The sequence below is a fragment of the Anopheles cruzii genome, chromosome 3 (genome assembly GCF_943734635.1).
Source record: "Anopheles cruzii chromosome 3, idAnoCruzAS_RS32_06, whole genome shotgun sequence".
Taxonomy (NCBI): domain Eukaryota; kingdom Metazoa; phylum Arthropoda; class Insecta; order Diptera; family Culicidae; genus Anopheles; species Anopheles cruzii.
In genome coordinates this window covers 45,256,044-45,275,337 of record NC_069145.1, presented here as the reverse complement: position 1 = coordinate 45,275,337, position 19,294 = coordinate 45,256,044, and the positions used below count along the sequence as shown (strand labels likewise).

The 19,294-nt window shown below is 48.4% G+C and overlaps 1 protein-coding gene across 1 annotated transcript in view; it reads left to right on the top strand.

Annotated features, from left to right (window-relative positions):
• The window catches only part of LOC128270478 (hemicentin-1), a 67,446-nt gene that overhangs the window by 23,522 nt on the left and 24,630 nt on the right, over positions 1-19,294 (top strand). Inside the window, exons 2-4 of the mRNA XM_053007882.1 lie at positions 7,340-7,375; positions 12,988-13,338; positions 13,683-13,793. Coding sequence (XP_052863842.1) covers positions 7,340-7,375; positions 12,988-13,338; positions 13,683-13,793 — 498 coding nt within the window. The remainder of the gene's footprint in view (positions 1-7,339; positions 7,376-12,987; positions 13,339-13,682; positions 13,794-19,294) is intronic.

Genomic DNA, 19,294 nt, shown 5'->3' with positions numbered 1-19,294 from the left:
AGTATAATATAGTTGGTTCATGGTTTATGGATGACGCGCCGTACTGTGCTTATGCGTTGGAATCACGAAGAATCTTTTCTGGAAAGATTAGGAACATTTTAAATTAAACGCGCAATAGTATGTTGAAGTTTTTGTCATTTTTTCGTAATACAGAATCATAGTACAAATTCCATATGACAATTCTTGTGAAATTCTCCAAACATACATGTTTCGCCGTGCTTAAAGACTCTGGAAAAAAAAGGCCGACATCCCCGTGCTCGAAAAGAAAACTTTGCCGGCGAGTAAAGTTCAAACACTTTTTTCCCATTATGAAGTCTTATGAAGCAAAACATGCTGCTGATCGTGTGCTGACCAACCGGGATTCTTTCCCATTGCTACGGACCCTTTTCCATGCTACCCACTCAAAGCGCGCTGAAAAACCGTTTATCTGCTCAGGAAAACGCAACGCAACCGTATTTTTTTGCGGAATATAAATCAATCGTTGGCCGTCAGTCGGGCCATTGTACTCTAGCCACAGGTCTAGGATAACCTTCAGTTATCAGATTTTTTTCGTTCGTCCGTTCTTCGTCGTCGTCGTCGTCGGGTAACTTTGCATTCAGGTTTTTATTCCCAGGCGCAATCAAGCCGCCTGTGCCAACCGGAACACCCATTGGTCGGTGGCCAGCTGCTATCCGTGTGTTGTAATTTCTGCCGACAGCTGCTGTCTGATTCGATCCACTGAAACTGGTTGATTGTTGCTGCCCGTAGCGTACTAGGTGAAGTATTATAACGCTTTCCAGCACTCAGGATCTGTGGTGGTGGTGGACCTTCGTCAAACGAAATTGACAAGTCATTTAAATTGGTATCAGCATTGCGGAGCTGGTCACGTCAAGCGCTGATGGGGCTGATGTCTTGAGGGACTGAATCGGAAAGGTTTACCCATGGGCGACCAGGAAACGGTCAACGGTCGTGTATTGATGCTTATGAATTTAGATGCATTTTCCTGTGAACTCATCGTCGAGATGGGAAATGAATTCATTCGCACAAAATGGAGCCAGTCCGTAGCAGATAGATATAATCACATTCTCGACATTACGGATTCAATGATACAGCTAACCATCACCCGTTCATCGACAACTTTATTTCTTCATTTACGCAACGATACGATGGCATCTTCAACATGTCAGGTTCAACGCGGGCGTTATTAGCCCGGTTGGCTCACCGGATTTTGACCGACACAGACCGCTCCTTCCATCCTAGAAACCTGCGCACAACACCCATCTCAGATGTTGCTCCGTGACCCATTCACTGCAACCTTCGACGTGAAAAGCGTGGTGACCGGTGTCGTGGCCGCGTTGGATGTTTTATGTTTATTGACTTTTTCGCTCCGCAGCCGGGCCCGCAGGACCGCTGAAACACTCTGATCAGGCGATAAATGGAAATGTTGCAGGGTTTTTTCACCTCGTTGTCTAATTTTAGACCCCGGCGGGCGGAACGAATTTCACGCAAGACATCATTGGAATATTCCCTAGTTCCCCAAGCGGCCAAGTGACTGCAAGCGCTGAAAGGTTGAGCCGTTTCGTCCATCTCCAAACACTCTCGGTCGGTTCGCGCGCTGCGTCATGCAGACTAGTTTGCTTAATTGATCTGAAAAAATAAATATCCAAACCGTGCTCTCACCGTGCCTGGGGTTGGTGAAGAAACGTTGCGGGAAAAAAAGATCCCCGAAAAGCAATAAAGTCAGCCCCGTGGGTGGCATTCAGATGGCGGAGGAGTTTTCCGTGGCCGTGGAGTGTGCAGTCGTCACCACCGATCCACACACCCCACCCTGCCAGGGGAGTGGTACTGCGTCCAAATGAGCTAAAGATCAAGTTGTTTATCGCACAACAAACACCTTTCGCCTGCGGGGGGGATGGACGCTCGCCCAGCAGGCGTAGCTGGATGCGCTCCTGTTGCTCAGCTCATCGCTCAGCAACGCGGCGCACATAATTCTGCTTCTCCTTATGACCTTCCAATCTCGTCCAATGTTTGATTGAATTTATGTGACACCATCCGTGGTTGATGACGAGGAACATAAAAAAGTCACGCAAAAGATTCGTAGGTTAATGGCCCAAATATTCCTTTTGTTATATCCTGGCATTTCTACGAGACTTTGTGCTTCACTTTGGAACTCAATATTAGAGAATGTTCTAAGATAAAAACTTGAATTATAGTACCTGAAAAATCTATTCAAATTACTCTACGTAGAGCAACAAACAAGAAAGAAACAAGAACATTTACAATAAGCACCAACAGGGTTTGGGTCGTTCCGGAGAAAACATTTGTCTTCGACGCTGAATTGCAAACAGTTTTAATGATTTATGTTCAACCATGTGGCAGTGAACATACAAACATGCAATCACACCCAACTGGCCCACATCGTACTGGCCCACCGGTTGTAATGGAAATCAGATATGCCCGGAACGGCCGGACATACATCACGCGCAGCAAGAACTGTTTATCTCGGGTCTTTCATCAATCAAAGCAACTTAACTCTCAATTAATATTTGTTTTGTGGTGTATTGATGAGCCGGTCGCGGGAGGCCGTGGCCGTCTTCCGTTGGCCCGGGAGAACAAGAGCAACCGCCCAAGTCCGCCGGGAGATAGCATAAGCATGTGAAGCAAAGTTGAGAGTGCGATAAATACAGCATCGTTCATTGCCGTCAAAGAGTCAAAACGATAGCTCACGGCCAACGGTTCGGTCCGGTCCGGTTTACTTTTCGCCATGGCCGACGTGTGGCCGAGGAGTGGCCAGAAAACGGCAAGTAACTTGTTTACGTTTGGCGAACGTTTCCTCTTTCCGGTTCCGAATCCGTAGCTGTAGGCGCGCGCTTGCGGGAAAGGACGAGCAAAAATTTATAGCTCTTGGGAAAATAAAACGGCTCCATCCGTGCCGGGAGCCACATTACGGCCGGCGCGTCCACTTTCCCCGAATTCACCCGCTGACCGCTCGCGTTTGGTCAACCGGAAAGCGCCACGGTGCGAAGCGCCATCACCAAACCGGTGTCCTTCCGCTGTGGGTTTTTTTTTTTTGCTGGCTTCCGTCAGGGTGCGGCACCGAACAATTTGGCAGAGCAGCCCGGGAAACTAGCCCCGGAAAAGTTGTTTATTTCACATTCGTCGATTTTTATCGATAACTTAATTTAACTTCTCTGATTGAATTCATCAGGGAGCGAATCGGGCAACTCGTCGTCGGCGTCGTCGTCCTTGTCGAAGAGGCAAAAAACCATCTACGCTCACTTCAGAGTTGGAGAGCGATGATGCTGGCACAAAACCCGAACAAAAAGTGAACGACAACACACACCGCCGCCCGGAAAGCGAGAAAAGAGTCGGAAAATCAAAAAAGTAAAAATAAGCTGACTTCACAGAAGCCAACTGCCAACTTCACCAGTGTCCGCCAGGGAAGCCAAAGTTACCCTCGGTTGGAAAACTCAATTTTAAGCCCCACAGTGCGATCGGGCACCCGAGGGAATCGAGTTCGTTCGATTTCGACCACAGCCAGTGGCCGTCTTCGTGGGCTATCGAAAAAATGGGAAAAGGCTGCTCGAACTGAACTTTCCGTCGGCCAGCAAATTCTGCTCTTCTTATTTTCTTCCAAAGAAACAACTTGTTAGTCGCAGTCAACCAGCACAACCAGTGAGAATGGGAAGAAAAAATTACAACTAAACAATAGCCTTCAAACAACAAATCGGTTCGGAACCGAATAGAAATAAATTACTGCCGTCGCCTCGAAGACGCACAAAAGCCTCACGATCGGAAACGGGGACTGAGTGTTCAGCAGTCGGTAGAGCTAACGGTCTAAGCCATACCGCAGTTTTCAATACTTGTAAATCTTGCAATTAAAAATGCATCATTCAGGAGTTTCCATCTGTCGAAGCTCAATTCTTGGTTACGCTACATGTGATTACTACCCTAAGCTCACTGAGAACCTGAACCTTGTGGCGTACGTCTGCGCTCAGGATTCCGCCTCGAATTGGCTCACAGACAGACAGTGGCATCCCATTGGAGGAAAACTGATTACTATTGTTTTCACCCACCACCAACCCGCGACGGTTGTGGAGAGGATTACTACAGGACCACCACAGTTGTGTGCCACAGAGAGTTCATTGTTCGGCGAAAAAGTGGATGATCTGCAGAATGAAAAATATGTCATGCTCCCGATGGCAAATACACCCGAGACGAGAACATCAAAGAGCGGATTATGGTCGTAACGCGCCGTGAACTGCAGTAGCATGGCATCGAGTGAGCCACACTACCCGCCAGAGCCCGATCTGTCGCCAAAGGTGTTGTCATAAACCGTAGACTCACCTAGCAATGGATTCGTTTGAAGTAAATCTTGCGAGCGACGGAGGAAAAACAAAAACCCAGACTGACGAGACCGGTGTCGGTGTCGTAATGAAAATTCAAATGGAATGCTCCAACCGGCAATGGGTTTTGTTTTGCCCGATTAGTGTGCTGGCATTCCGTTGCCGAGGCGACGGCATCGACGTGACTCGTCAGGATTTAGCAGCAACAACCCGACCCGGTGGCAGTTATTAAAACCCATAACCGTTACGCTGAAGCTCCCGACCCGAGCAATGACTAAATTATTCCGACCGTTACCATAATGTTGTGCCTTGTAAGTTGGAAACCAACAAATGGTACAATCGATTCGGTGGTACGGCGTTACGGTGGCACGTGGCAACACAGCGGCGGGTTGGTCACTGTTGGCCTGTGCCGCTGTTTTGCCTCTGATTTTATTGGCATCCTCACCGATCTTGACGGGCAGATTGAATTTTAAACCGCGTACCAGACTTTAACAAATGCACCGGCCCGGCCCCGGGCCCGGAATCCTAATGAAGAAACTTCGCCCAAACGAGCTCCTGGCGAAGAACGAATCCTTGAAGCCATTGCAGATCGACGGTGTAGAAAGCAGATGCTAGGCTGTTTGAGATCATTTCCGTGGTGGTAATATCGTGGTAGTAACATGTTTTCTCCCTAATTGAATCATACTCTACGATACAGCCCATTGCCAGTCGTAAAAAGCGGGGCTAACATTACGTTTGATGAAACAAAATGTTCATTAGAGACATGATTACGCCCTTGTTCAAAGAGGGAATAAATCAAGTACCGCAGTAGTGTCTTAGGGAAGCTTAAAGGATATGGCACTGCGCGCCGGTCGCTGCCAACAAAGCAATTTAAACACATCAACCGAATGCGATCCACCGACCGGGGTATGATTGAAGCTGTGTGGCAAGTTTCTTTCGCTGTCTTCGCTCTCATATCCCACTGTTCGCCACTACCGCCACTGGGTGGCTGTAACCGTTTCATCATATTTTCATTTCCCAAGCAACGAGACAAGTTACCCAAGGTCGGGCCAGAGCGCCGTCTAGGTGGCCGCTTATGAGACAGTTTCTTTGTGGAAATACATGCCCTTGCCAGCTGACAGCGAGCATCCGGTCCCGACGGAGCATCAAATTACCCCCGGCGCGCGCGAAAGCGAAGCGTCGCTGTCGCTGCGTCCTGCGTGAAGCACGCAATCATCGACGTCGCAGGGTGCTGCTTTAGATTGAATTTCGCGCACAGCCGGTCGCCCGTCTGGCTGCCCGTCCCAAATGCGTCCTCGTTCCATCCGGACTAGATCTAGCTGTGAGCGCTGTCACAATGATTCACAGTCGCAGGAGTTTGGCTCCGGAAGCGCCCTAAGCCCGAGTCCGAGCAGCTTCGAATGATTATTTCGCTGTGTGCATACTTTTCACTGTGGAAATAGTGAGATAGTTCACTTTTGAGTGATACGCCAAGCGTGATACAATATTTCTGCCACGTGTGAGTTCTTCATTCAAGCTTACCTTATTCCTTTCTGTTTCTTTCTCGTTTCAGGTAAGTCTTTAAGCGGGGCCGAAAGCACCAACGTTGTGAAGTATACATGACCAACTTTGTGAAGCCTCATCAAAATTGCTGTCGAGAAAGGTGTCAGGACGCATAACACTTACACACGAAACCCCACGATACACTAACAGCATGGCAGCGCAAAACTTTCTGCAATCGCAACTAATCGCATGTAGCACACACACTGTTTTGTTTTCTGAAAAACAATTTTTGGTTTACGTTATGTTGTTTGTGTTTCGTGATTGTGTTCGCCTGTGCGCATTTGCAGCAACAACAAGGTGTCCAGCTTAGGATGCTACGAAGGCTGGAACCTAAAAAGCCCAAGTTTCACACACAGCAGCTCCACTCTTCCGGTCCGGAAGACTGTGCATCGCGTTTTGCAAATTTATTTAATTACTTTACGAAAAACGGGTGGCCCATGACTTTGAGCGACACTGCGCAGGAACGAACTGGCTCCGAAAGCGATCATCGTGTCAACATTTGACGGTGATAATTTTCTCCGAAATCATTATAGCGTAGCGCCAACATAAAAAAAAAATATTAGACACTCTCGAAAGGCGCGTCAGCCTTCCGTTCTTGGCTGCTAATTTCTTGTCCAACTTGCTTCGTTGGTGTCTTGTCGCGAGGCTCGTAGCCCGGTCGGCGACAGGTCTTGGATGCGAGACATGTGTTTACAGTTTTCAGGCCAAGGATTCGCCGTCAGGAGCCGTCTGCGCCGGAACCGAAGCGGAACCGTCTGGGTGGTGATTTCCGCGAATCTTGGCAATCGCTGTTTGATTGCCGGTTTTCTCGGCCGGCCGGCATATTGAAATTCGTTTATGTATTTAACGCGTTTAGCCACGTAAACACATATCTGTGCGATGGAACCTGACGGAATCGAGTTCCATCCCAACTTGGGAGGTCCATATGATTCTGTCGATTACCACAGCAGTCCGCACACCATCGGGGAGGAGCGTCAGACATTCGGAGCGCATTTTTATAATTGGAATCCGGTGCGACGCTGAGCAGCATAAATTCCATGAACGCGCAGCGCACCATATTTCAACGTCGGCATCCGTGGCGGAGGAATTCACTTCGGAAGACAAAAAATTCGGAAACGACTGCCGTTTTTTTACGATTTCATCGTATTTTAGCAGCGGCGACCTTACATGCCTCGTATTCCTTCGTCGTAGTAATTTCTTCCTTGGGCATAATTTCAACAAACGTTTTTATGTTTTTTTTTTATTTAAACTTTAACATTAAGGCATCACATTCAGACCACCATGTTGTAATGCTCGTCCGAAACACATTGCACACCTTTTGCGAAACAAACACACACTACAGAGCGGGAATGTTTTCACTATTTGATGAGTGGAAGGAACCAAAACTTATGTGCTGTACGAAAGGGCTTACAGGAATCGGTAATGGAATCGACAGTGTGAATGCTTTCAAGGTTCCATTTTCTCGTTTACAGGGAAGTTCACACCAACCACCGCCACGGTCGACACCAGTATGTATCATTCGGCCATCAAAACCGGGGAGTTGTGCCTTTTTTCCCATCCGTAGTGCCTGCCGGTAGCCGTTCCGTTGCGTCTGTTTACGTCATAATCCAATGATACGCTAGGAATTGTAAACGATGGATTAGCTCCCGTTTAAGTGCCTGAACATCTGTTACATCTTTCTATTGCTTGCCCGGGAATGTTTCGCTCTTTGTTTCTTCTCATTTTCTCTTTATCCACTTTAAAAACACCGGTTTTCCTTTCGGCAGTAATCTTACCTCTGCTTCACTATTTAAGTGTTAGTTCATTTGATTAAGAAACCCTTTGGTAAGCCCCTTTGGTGCCCGTCGTTGTTCGCTTTCCTGTGTAAAGTAGCCCAATTTATTCGTTACCCTCCACATCCGTTCCGGACCCGCTTGCCGTTGAGGGCTCTCCCGTATAGAGTCGTCATACTTCGTTCACACCGTAAAAGGTACCCGCCGTACCCGGGTCCCAAGCAAAGCTTCTTGTTGGTCCTAATTTATGCATGCTTTCCTAGAAGAAAGGATCGCCAGGAAGCGTAGAGGTTGTAAACAGTAAAGGTTTGCGCATAATTTAGCTCCACATACACAGTGCCATTTCGAAAGGATGGGATGGTAACATACCGCCCCAAACCGAACGGCTTTGTTCGTGTATCGAATCGCTCCCAGCCCCACAATGGCCATTCGTACGTTCTGCATTTTTATATCGTGAGTTGGGTTACCATTGTTGCTGGAACCCGGAAGGCCTTTGTTTTATTATAGGAATATCATTTTTCACGTAATGCTAAGGAAGGAATGACATAAAGATGCATCCTCGCTAAGGCTATAACCTATATTTCCATTCTCCTGATCGAATTCTTGTTGTTTTTAATACCGCATTGGCACCCATACAAAAATTGCGCAATCTGGGCCAGTTCCGAGGCAGCGGATGGAGCCGTCAATCCTGAGAAAAGCTAGTTGACGTGACGACAAAGCCGCCTGGTTGACCTGGTTGAAAAGCAAGCACAAGAGCAAACATAAGACGTTCCCGGGAGATTACGGAACGTTTCCATTCTGCACAGATTATAGGCATCGCATGAACAAAGATAGTAACCAATGCATGCGAAAGATGAACAGAATAGAAGCTGATTGTTGCTCATCAAAAGCAAAGAACAAATATAATACTGACGCAATTCATGCCGATACTCCAACACAGCTGGACCAAAAGCTATTCGAAACAAGTTCAGTGACCAAATGTGGGTTCCAAAAATTGGCCAACACGTGCGTAAGTGCGAAAATTTTTCCAACAACCTTTCATTGCGTTGTTTGCGGCCACCGGCGGAAGAACTTTCTATTTTGTAGCGCTTGCCGTGTCGTACCCGCCACACACACGTACCGCGTTGATCAAGGATTACCGGGCCGGACACATTTACCCCGCGCTTGTGGTGGATGTGATCAGTGGTCTGCATTCCCAGCGACCAGCGACAGATGGACAGATCCTTGCGCCAGACCGGTGTACCTAAGCCGCTGGACAAATAGTCTTCATCGCGTCGCCCCTGGCTCCCGCCGTGGGCCGCCGATGCAGAAAGCATGAAATGGTGATCCCGCCATGCGCTCATCACCGAGCGAGCCCGTTCTTCCCGGCAAGTGCGTTCAGCGGAGTGCTGTTGATTCCTGTACATTCCAGAAAATCTTCTAATCCTTTTGCAGCGAGAGAGAGAGAGGAAGCGAAAAAATAAGAGCTTCAACAAAACATGAGCGACCCCAATATGCTGTTACTGTTTTGTTATTTTATCTTCCATTTCACCCGAGAACTTCTCGTCCGCAGCGTCGTCGTCGAGAGGCTTTTTTGTGATTTGCTTGCCCCCGGTGACGGTGTGAACGGGGCTTAGGTGACAGGTTTTCATCAGTTTAATTCGGGAGCTCAAGTCAACCTCGTTAAGCATGGAAGCCGGGCACAGCCGGCTGGTGGTTCCTCGGGTGGAGCTCCTCGGGTGGATGAAAGTCCCGTGACAAATAACACCGATTACCCCGAGTTGTGTGTTGGGTTAGGGTTTGTGGCCCGAAACTACTCCACGCCAAGCTAGCTGTTGAATGTGGTCCTGGCACCGAGTGGAGTCTCCTTTTTTCCTGCTTTGGTTACCCAATTCGGAGCCCACAGAACGGTGTGGCCCGGACATGCAATTTACACGCATGTAGCGTCGCACCTGGGCGCGGCTACAGCCGTGTCAGCCGCCCGAGACACGGTTCCCGTGGGGGCTGCCGAGCCCAGGGCCCCAGGATCGTGCCGTCGTTTGTTGGGATTTATTTTTTACGAGTCTTTTGGGATAATGAGCAAAGTACTTTCTCCCCGAGGTTGCCGGCCCGGGTCGGTCCGGGCCAGGTGTTTCCGGTCCACCGTGGCGCCACCGTGACGGACTCGAGTGTGGACGGTTGAGGACGGAACATCATTGGCTCTGTTGGCGGTTCACCAGAAAAACAGGTGTGCGAAGAAGATTAAAAATTAATGAACTGGACATTGGGACCCCGACGGTCGACCGGGCCGGGCAGAGTGTTGGTGATGTGTGCCAAAGAGCGGAGGGGGCAAATCCAAGACCGTGGCGTATTTGCAGCCACAAAATGGCTACTTGAGGATCTCGTGCTCTCTCTGGCGGCTTTGGCTAGAGCTGAGGGCTCGAAATTTTCGACAAAGGCCTCAGTTGGTCGGACGGTGAAAGAAACTGCGTTTGCAATTATTTGCATTATTTAGTGGTGGGCCACCTTCGGCTTGCCCAGTGCCCAAGTGCAGCTTCTTCAAGAGATTCTGCTCACGGGTGTGGTGCTCGTGCGGTCCTAGGGAAAGGGTAAATATGAGCTCCGAAGCTCTTCGGTTGGCCACTAATCCAATCTCCACGGATTTTACCGGACGGAATAACAAGCGGCAGAGGTTAGTTGTCATATCTTTAATAATTCATGAGCGGAAGAGATCATACATGAGATAATTTGGTGGCGGTTCGATAATAGCTCCAGTGGAGTTTGTCGGTTTTCTTCGACGCGCTACAGTGATAACGTGGTCTTGCCCAACAAACTGTGTCTTCTTTAGCCACTAGTTGTTAATGTAGGTGAATGGCTGTTCACCAGTACAGATCCTCTGTTAAAGACTACGACTCCAACAAAGCAATAGAACCTCCTTTTTTTCGTGTCCTAACATGATCCCAAAATTGCGGAATGTCATTTCGGACGACACACTGTTCGCTGCTACGTAAGTACGTAAATGACACTCTAGTGTCACCTAAACAGATCGGCTTGTTTACTAGAATTGGATCCTTTTGAGTTAACTTCGTGTTTCCGGTCCCGTGCACATGCCAAGCCTGGCCAGGTCAGGCGTACGCAAGAAATCAAAAGATGAAGGCAAACTGAGCCACACGACAGCAGCTTGCCGACTTGACAGACACTGCGAACAGGCTTATTTTATTTACCGTAAAATTCTTCAAATTTCGTCGAACCATACTCGAGAGATGTTTTGGTTTGCTGGACTGGAAGACCGGCCCCGACGAGGTCTGGCCCGTTCTCAACCCCCCCTAGCCAAACGGAAGGTTCACTCCTCCGGCTGGCTGGCGCCGTTTGATACATTCTATTTAGCTTTCTTCGGTTACCTGAACCGTTACTAAACCGGAAAAAGGGTTCTTAGGGCGGAAGCAGATCCGTAGCTAACGGCAAAAGTAAACACTCCCCCGGGCGGGGGGGGGGGGGGGGCGGCGATTCGGGAAGTGCTGTCGTTGCGGTGGCTTTTATTTTGTTGCCAAGCACGGCCACGATAGCATCTGGCGAGCGTGTTTCGGCAGTGTGCGAGCTTTCGGGCACGTGTTTTATTCGCTACAAAATCTCGGCAGCGATCTCGCCCAACAATCTTCAAGCCCGTCCAAACTTTCTTTTGAGCGAAGGAACGAAACTAAGTTGGTGGTTATTGATGAACACTGTGCTGCGATTTAATTTTTGATCTTTTGTACACCATTTATGCTGCTTTACTGCGCTTTCGACCTTTGGAGCGAAATGTTGTTGTGAACATGTTTTGAATAGTAGAAGTAGTATAAAGTAACAGAATATATTTTAGCACGGTTGCTGCTTCAAATTCAAAGGCAAGTGCTCATTTTTTGCGTGAATGCTTGAGTGTTACGCGTGGTTTGGGTAATGCTGTGCGTAAGAAAGGACCGGATTTATTGAGAGACAATTCTTGGTTAATCTTCCATGTGTTGCTTTTTACATCACCTTGTTGTGATCATTTCGTGATCATAACCGCATTCGCCTGATTTGGCACCATGTGACTACTGGTCATACGATAAACTCAAGAGAGCCGTTACGTTCATACATTTTACAGTTAATAGTGGAAATACGAGTCGAAACAAAGCGTGCTCTGAATACCATTCCTAAAAGGAACGTTTTGGACCGTTTGGAAAACTGAAACAAATGTAGCCATAGATTTTTAGGTGTGACTATTTCAATGACAATGACATAGATTTAGACAAATTAATAAAGCTTTTTAGAGTTATAAGTGAATTCCCGATATTTTTTGGCCACAATAGTATGTAACGAGATCGAGGTACATAAATATTGCTTAATGGGTTTATCATGCAAAACTGTGAATAATTAACACACCAGAAATTAATCATGTTTAATTATGTTAAAGGTTAGATTTAATGTTGCTTGTTCTTTAGGCAAGATGTAGTTCCGCTAAGAACCTTCTCAAAAAGACAGTAACCCCAAATTAAGTAATTTTAACAGACTGACCGAAACCGTACGGCGTGTGAGAGTTATAAATAGTTATGTGAAACAATAGAAACTAATCCTAATAAAGCGATGGAAACAATGGAACTATCCTGCATGATTTACGTGCCACCCAATTCATTACGGCCGTTTTAAGTTGATGCGCGTCGGGACGTGTCGACGATCCCTTTTTTAATTCAATTTTTCAAACTCCAAACGCTGCGCCCGGTCCTGGCGCGTGGTGAGCAATTTGGTGCTAATTTCATTCACTTTAATGAAGATTAATCACGGCTCGGCACGGTGAGAATCGGTTTACATTCATCGTGCTGCTGCTGAGCGGCCGCCTCCTCCCCATTAGGCGATTCTGAGCCCCGCCGAAACGGGCCGCACGGTCAAGAATAAACAATATTAGCCTCGTTTAGCACTTTGGCAGTGCTGGAAGCCCGGTGCCGGTTAGATAGTTCCTGTTTGTAAAAGATTGATTATGTCTTGATTCAACCTACCTCCCGGTGTCGGCAGCAACCGATTTAGCCCATCATCGGCCGGTTGAGCCGGCCGGCCGGCAACACCCGTTTCCTGTTCCTGCCAACACTATCCGATTTTATGTAGGTGTACTTTGGTATCGCTTTATCGTTATCGGTGTTATTTCCAGTTTGTTGTTCCTGCATGTGGATACAGATTTTGTACTTTTTTTTGCCACTAGCTTGCCGCTTCCTTCCTTGCTCGTTTGCTTGCTTGCTTGCCCGCTGAGCAAGTTCCGCCATTCCGGCTCCCTGTGGGTGTGGGAAGGCGGTCCAATATCTTGACAATTTCATTTCCGCTACATTTCCCGGACGCGTTCCCGGATTTTGCCTTCCTTTCTCTACCGCCGCCCCTTCCAGTTCCAGCGCGCATCGTGTGGGCCGCGATCGATCACGACGCCGAGCTACCGTGCGACATTACGGCTCCGTCGGCGCAGGACGGCGTGAAGCTGGTGCTGTGGTTTAAGGATTCCACCGGCATCCCGCTGTACAGCTTGGACTCCCGCAGCGGCGTGCCGATCTCGGCCGCCCAGCACTCGACGATTGCCAACGATCTGGGTCAGCGGCTGTTCTTTTCCGTCGGCGCGACGCCAAAGGAGGCGCGCCTGCAGATTCGCAACATCAAAACGTCGGACGGTGGCGTGTACCGGTGTCGGGTGGACTACTTCAACTCGCCCACGCGAAACTACCGAGTCAATTTGACGCTGGCTGGTAAGTTTCTCCATCCCGGACCTCTCGTTTTGGTTTTTGTTGTTATTTAGTTCATCAAAGAAACACCGGAAGTGGCCGAATCGTTGCGAACGATGTAAGGAAGCAGATAAATCACTGCTGCTGCTGCCCTGGCTGTCCCCTGGTAATGGTAATTGAAATGTCTGTGAAACGACCTTGAAGCCGGCTGCGTATGGAACTTTATCATAAGTGCTAATGGATTTCGGCAGCTTCCAGGACAACAACAAAAAACATTTACATTATTGTAGTTTGTGTGTTATAAAATAGGCTTCATCTCCTGCCATTGTGCGTTAATCTGTTACGTTTGTCGGCCCCCTTTGCGACAGTTCCACCGGACGAACCGAGGATATTTGACGCCCAGGGAAAGGAAATTTCAACCGTTGCCGGCCCGTTCCGTGAAGGCCACGAGCTGTTCCTGTCGTGCCAAGTATCCGGTGGTAAGTAGTCTCGTGTAGCCGATGATTTAACGTTTTGTAGCTCGGGCAAACCGGCGTTTCGAGGGGGTTTGAAAAGTTTCTCCACGCCAGTCATCGCTAAACGCAAAACCGAACCGGGCAAAGTTTGGCGTGGAAGTGATGACCGTACTTAAGCGCTCCCTTGCCTATCCGTCAGCCCAGCTCAGCCCCCCTCCCGGCGCATGATGAATGCTCGGCCCCCCAACTCACCGGCTCGCTGGTCCGTTTTCTAAAGCCGGGCCAACCCGACCGGTCGCTGATGTAAATATTTGTGCGTAATGTGTGTTCCTGAGCCTTGCGCTCGAGTGTGAAACCGATGAAGTTATCATCTTGCGAGAGAAAAAAGAAAATGCAAACCCAAAACAACACTCCGCGTGGAGCGCGTGCGGGAGTTGAACGATCGGTTTGTTTATGTTTTCGGATGAGGACGGGACGAGTGTTGCGAGGTTGCGCAACGGTGGGAGCACCGCCCTAGCTCTAGATGTTGCTGGCTGCGCTAACCCTTGCTCCCGAGGGTACCATTCGTCAAAAAGGGGCACGCTTCGTCAAAAATGACCCAGGCCGGCTTTGGTGCTGCTTCGGGGAGTAACACATGGGGAGAAAAGTCCTGAAATTGACTTTATTCATCAACGTAATCCCTATCAAGAGCCACACAATGAATTCAGCACCGCTCTGATATTTCAATACCACTTTTTTTGAACGATTTATCGAGTTGCCTCAACGTAGGTTGAGACCTACTAATGAGAAACTGAAACTGAGGTTTCAGCGATGACTTCATTCGGCCAGTAGTCGCTGATAGCCAAATCTGGCTAATACGGTGGATGCGGGAGCAATAACAAGTTCAATTCATGTAGTTTCAAATTTGTTTTGATTAACTTGCGTTATCTTGATGGAACATTTATTTAATCTTTGCTATGTGCGGTCGTTTCTTTGCAATTTCGGGCTTCAAAAGTTCCAACAACGCTGTATAATTTTCGCTGTTGAATCATCAAGATAGTCAATGGTGCTCAAGATAGTCGATGAATGTTACAACCACCCACAACACAATATACCGAAACCAGAACCTTACCCAGCCGATTACGGGCGCTTTGGATTAGGTTCACCAGTTGCTCTCCACTCAGATGACGATCTTTTTGATTCCGGAGGGAAGTGATAGATCCATCTTCTATCTTTTGTCACATATCGACGTAAAAATTCCGGTTTGTTACGATTAACACTGCTCAGAAGATTCTCAGAAGGAGAGATTCTTTCAATTTAACAATCGCTTTAAGCCTTATTAACAATTTAAGAAGAAAAGTCTAATTTGGACATCCACAGAGTTCTGCATTAACGGTGTCTCTACGACCACAAACCAATGTCTACGTTTGAAAGCGTTGAAGACGTTTTATCGTTGTTTTGGATGGGGCAAAGTCCTTACAACTCTTTCCAAGCCATTGCTTCGCTTGAACGATATTTTTTCCATCAACAAGCAGTGTAAAATTAAAACACGAAATCGGTTTTTGATCCATTGTTCTGAAAATAACAAAAGTAGTGTCAGTCTTACCACTTTAATTCACAAACTTATCAATAGAATATAATAAAATTTTAACAGCTTTCTTTTGACTACTACCCGATAAGGCGGTGAATGCAATAAAACTAGCGCCGTAGACGTGTTAGGTTCGGAACTTTTCAGCCCACATGTTTATTTCGCGGCCGGATCCGGTTCCTTAGCCCGATACATTTTGTCAATCGAACGCGAATCGGTGTGTGGGTCGGAAAGTGAATCCTTGCCAATCACCGTGTCCTTTCCGGAGCGCGCCACAACCATCCCGCCTCGGACCTCTGCAGCGGTACCATAAAATCCTGATCAAATCGAAATCGTGCAGCGAAAATCTTCGATCCTCGGCGCTTTTATTTGCCCCATCTCCGCTTTCTCGTTGACACGGTGCGATCCCAGCACGGTCTCTACCGTGGCCCGGCTATCAGTTACATCGTTCGCCCGGCTACCACCGAATCGACGGGAGCACGGAGCACGTATCCCTTTTGGCTACAAACTCGGCTGGAGATCGTCGGCCATCGTTTCCCGACAAGTTTGCCTCCTAGCCAAGGTTACTGCGGTGCCTGCGGTCGTTACTGCTGTGTGCAAATGCGCGATGCAGGCAAAACGGAGCCATGAAACGAAAAAAAGGAGAAGCCAAACTTCCCCGGCGGGTCGTAGTTGAAGTCAGAGTATGCTGGAATGCTCGTCCCGTGGAGTCACGATATTGTGTGTGTGTGTGTGTGTGTATTTTTGGAAGTCTCCCTTTAGCCCCCCCTGTCAACAATTGGAGCTGGCGCTCTGGGGTGCTCGTCGATTGCATTCGCTTCCGTTTTTTTCGCCCCCGATTTTCCACCATTTTATGACAGCCGACAGGCCACGCCGCAGGCCCACCCGAACTCCATTACAGACCGTGCACCAACTCCAGGGACTCACGGCCGAAGCGGCACAACGGAAAAACCAAATAAAATAAAGATAAATAAATTCTCGCAACGGGCACGATGATGGCGGCGTTGATGATGTAGGTGGCGAAAGGTGCTCGGTTCCGACCGAGGGCGTGATCGTAAAGTGTAACAAAACATTATCCAAAACGCGCAACGGGGGTACCGGGAGTCATAGAGACGGGGCCGGGGGGCACCTGGTACCGGGCGGCTCGGAAAGTGAACTGTTTGCATTCGAATTTTGCGCCAAGATTGGCGAAAGAAAATCCGTCCGTTTACGGCACCGAGCGCCACACCGAGTTTCAAACCGGGAACACCACACTCTCCTGGCTGGGCTGGGCTGGCAGGAAGTCCATAAAAAGTGCTGCAGTGGCCCCTTCATTCGATTATCCAATTCATTGCCAGCTGATAGACATTGCACGGGATTAAATGGGTGGTGGTGGTGCGTGCCTCGACAACGGCGTCGGTCTGGGTTTTTTAGGCGGCGCTTCCGGGAAGGACGCGTATTGCATTGTTGGGAGCGGCAGCTTCATCGATAAAGCCATCGTATCGATTGGCTAAAAAAAACCTTGGCTTAGCTCCGTTTTGAGGGTGGAAAAGCATTAGCCACGCGATGGTGAAGTTGTTTCTCGTCGAGACTGGCTAATCTCTCCGATGGGATTTTTCTCCGAAAAGCGATTAACACCAATACGTGCAGTTGCTGAACTAATTATTTTGCAGTTTTACGTGATCCTTTACCTTTACTTGAACAACGTTGCATAAAATACATTTTTTACTGGACATTTCCATCAAAACAAGGTCGCCCATCCGCATTCGTTGGCTCGCAACTCTTTACAAAACAGGCGAACCTTTGCCCGTTGATTTGATCTTCGTTATGTGATGCGATTTTCAAGATCCATTGCTGAGATTCCCTATGGGACAATCCCATCACGTGCGGGAGAGAGAGAGAGAGAAGATGATAAATAAAATCAATTTCAATGAAACACTGGTACGACAACCCACCTTTTCCTTGGCTGGGTCGCATTCTTGGCCCCCGGCAGCCCCGCGCAGATTCACGTAACCACTTTCAAGTTTTCCATTTAGCAACAAAAATTTGATAGACTTGAACGAAATCGCCCCGAGGCGTGCCCTCTTTTCACACACTGGAGATACCGGGGGCCCGTTCCGCTAAATTGTTGCCGTCAGGGAAGGGTGCATCATAAAAGCATCCTCCTCGGGCAGGAGCGAAAGAGAGAGCATCCACATACCACTTTCGTACAATTCAACGTGTGCCAACCGCCATTGCTCCAGGACCAGGTCCTAGCCCGAAGCGCCATCCGCCCGTGTGACAGTCCACGAGGTTCGGGTGGACCCGGCAACCAGGAGAAAACTGTAGAGCGCTGCTCGGCGATGATACACTCTGAGTGTGCGAACTTATTTTCCTAAGTTTTCCTCATCATTGAGGGCTTTTTTATGACCAGCGCCGCCCGCCCTTGTAAATGGGCTTATTATTTATTTAGCCGTGCGCGCTGCGGCAGTAAGGGGGGGGGGCAAGGATATGGGTGACGGCGGCGGCCTGGTCGAAGACGGGTGTACCAGTTTCAGTTCTTTGGAACTACTTTTTCCCGCCGTCGACCGGCTTCGTCAACATGAGCGCCGGCATTCGTAGTGGAGCGTTTGTGTGTACGTGTGTGTTAAAAACACTTTATATTCATGGTTGGCCCACGACGCCCAGAATGCCTCCGCCACCGTGGTCCGTGCGATGTGCGAGACCGCGCCCTCAGCTGAGCAGCAGCACCTCTAAGGCTCTAAGACGCCTAAGCGTGTAACGATTTTTGCTAAACGCAAAACCCTCGGCACTCGGCGCGATGGCTAAGCTTTTGATGTTTTCCGGCGAGGCGATGTAATTGAAGTTTCAGTGTACACGGTTCAGTTAGGCAGAAGTGCGGCCACAACGAGCCCATGTCACCGGTCTGATGCATTAAGGCAATTAGATGAAAGGACTCGACGACGGAACATTCATCATATCCGCCGTAGCCGCCTGCAGGTGTTTGGTGAAGCTTCGTGTTTATACTAGACAGTTAAACGGTATATTGAAGCCTTTATTGCTACCTCCGACTTGAACTGACATCTTTCGTTAAGGATCTAGAAGATTGATGGACGGACGGATCCAAGTTTTAAGATTGAAAAGACTCCGTCCATAAATATCGTTCCCTCGGCCGTTCTCGCATCTGCTGTCCATCTGGACGGTCCAAGAAAATTTTGCGGGCTGGCTCGTCTCCAATCTGCCATTCTCATGACATGACCAGCCCACCGTGGTACCTGGCGAAGCGTATGCACGCTGCTGGACTAAGAAGGTTTCGTCATGTCTTATCAGGCCGATGTCTCAGATGCGCTGGGATCGTAAAGGTTCTACATAATCTCAGTGAGAGCGTCACGGTTTCGTCAGACTGTCAAATGACCTGTTTGCTGCTAGCATCCAGCGTCAATCTCCTCAGTTATGCCATTGTTAGAGCTAATCTTTTATATGTGAAGCTGGAGACGACTTTGAACCTTCGATCACCGAATTCGGATTAGTACGTCAACCATACGAATGTTCCCAGATGTTGTTGTTAAGGATGTTTACGCTGGTGCGACCATGAGTTCGATTTTGTTCTCGTTTATCTGTAGACATGTTCTCGTTTATCTGTAGTTTATCTGTAGACATTTTATCTGTAGACAGCTTCGTCGATACCTATGTATGTTTGAGCTACGCCGAAGAGCCTAGCAACATATCGTATGCTGGAGAGCCTATAATGTCTGTGTCATCAGAATAGGCCAATATCTGCCAAGACTTCAAGTAGATGGGCTCTGAGATCTTTAGTGCAGGATCCAGGATGGCCCGCTCCAACACAATGTTGAAAAGGGCCATCACCTTGGCACAATTCCTTTTGTTAGAAAGCTTACCACCCACCTTCACCTGGTTTGTGACGTAGATCATGGTTAATGCTTCTGACCTTGGTCATGTAGTCTAAATTGCTCGGTATTCAGAAACTAGTCATGGTCTC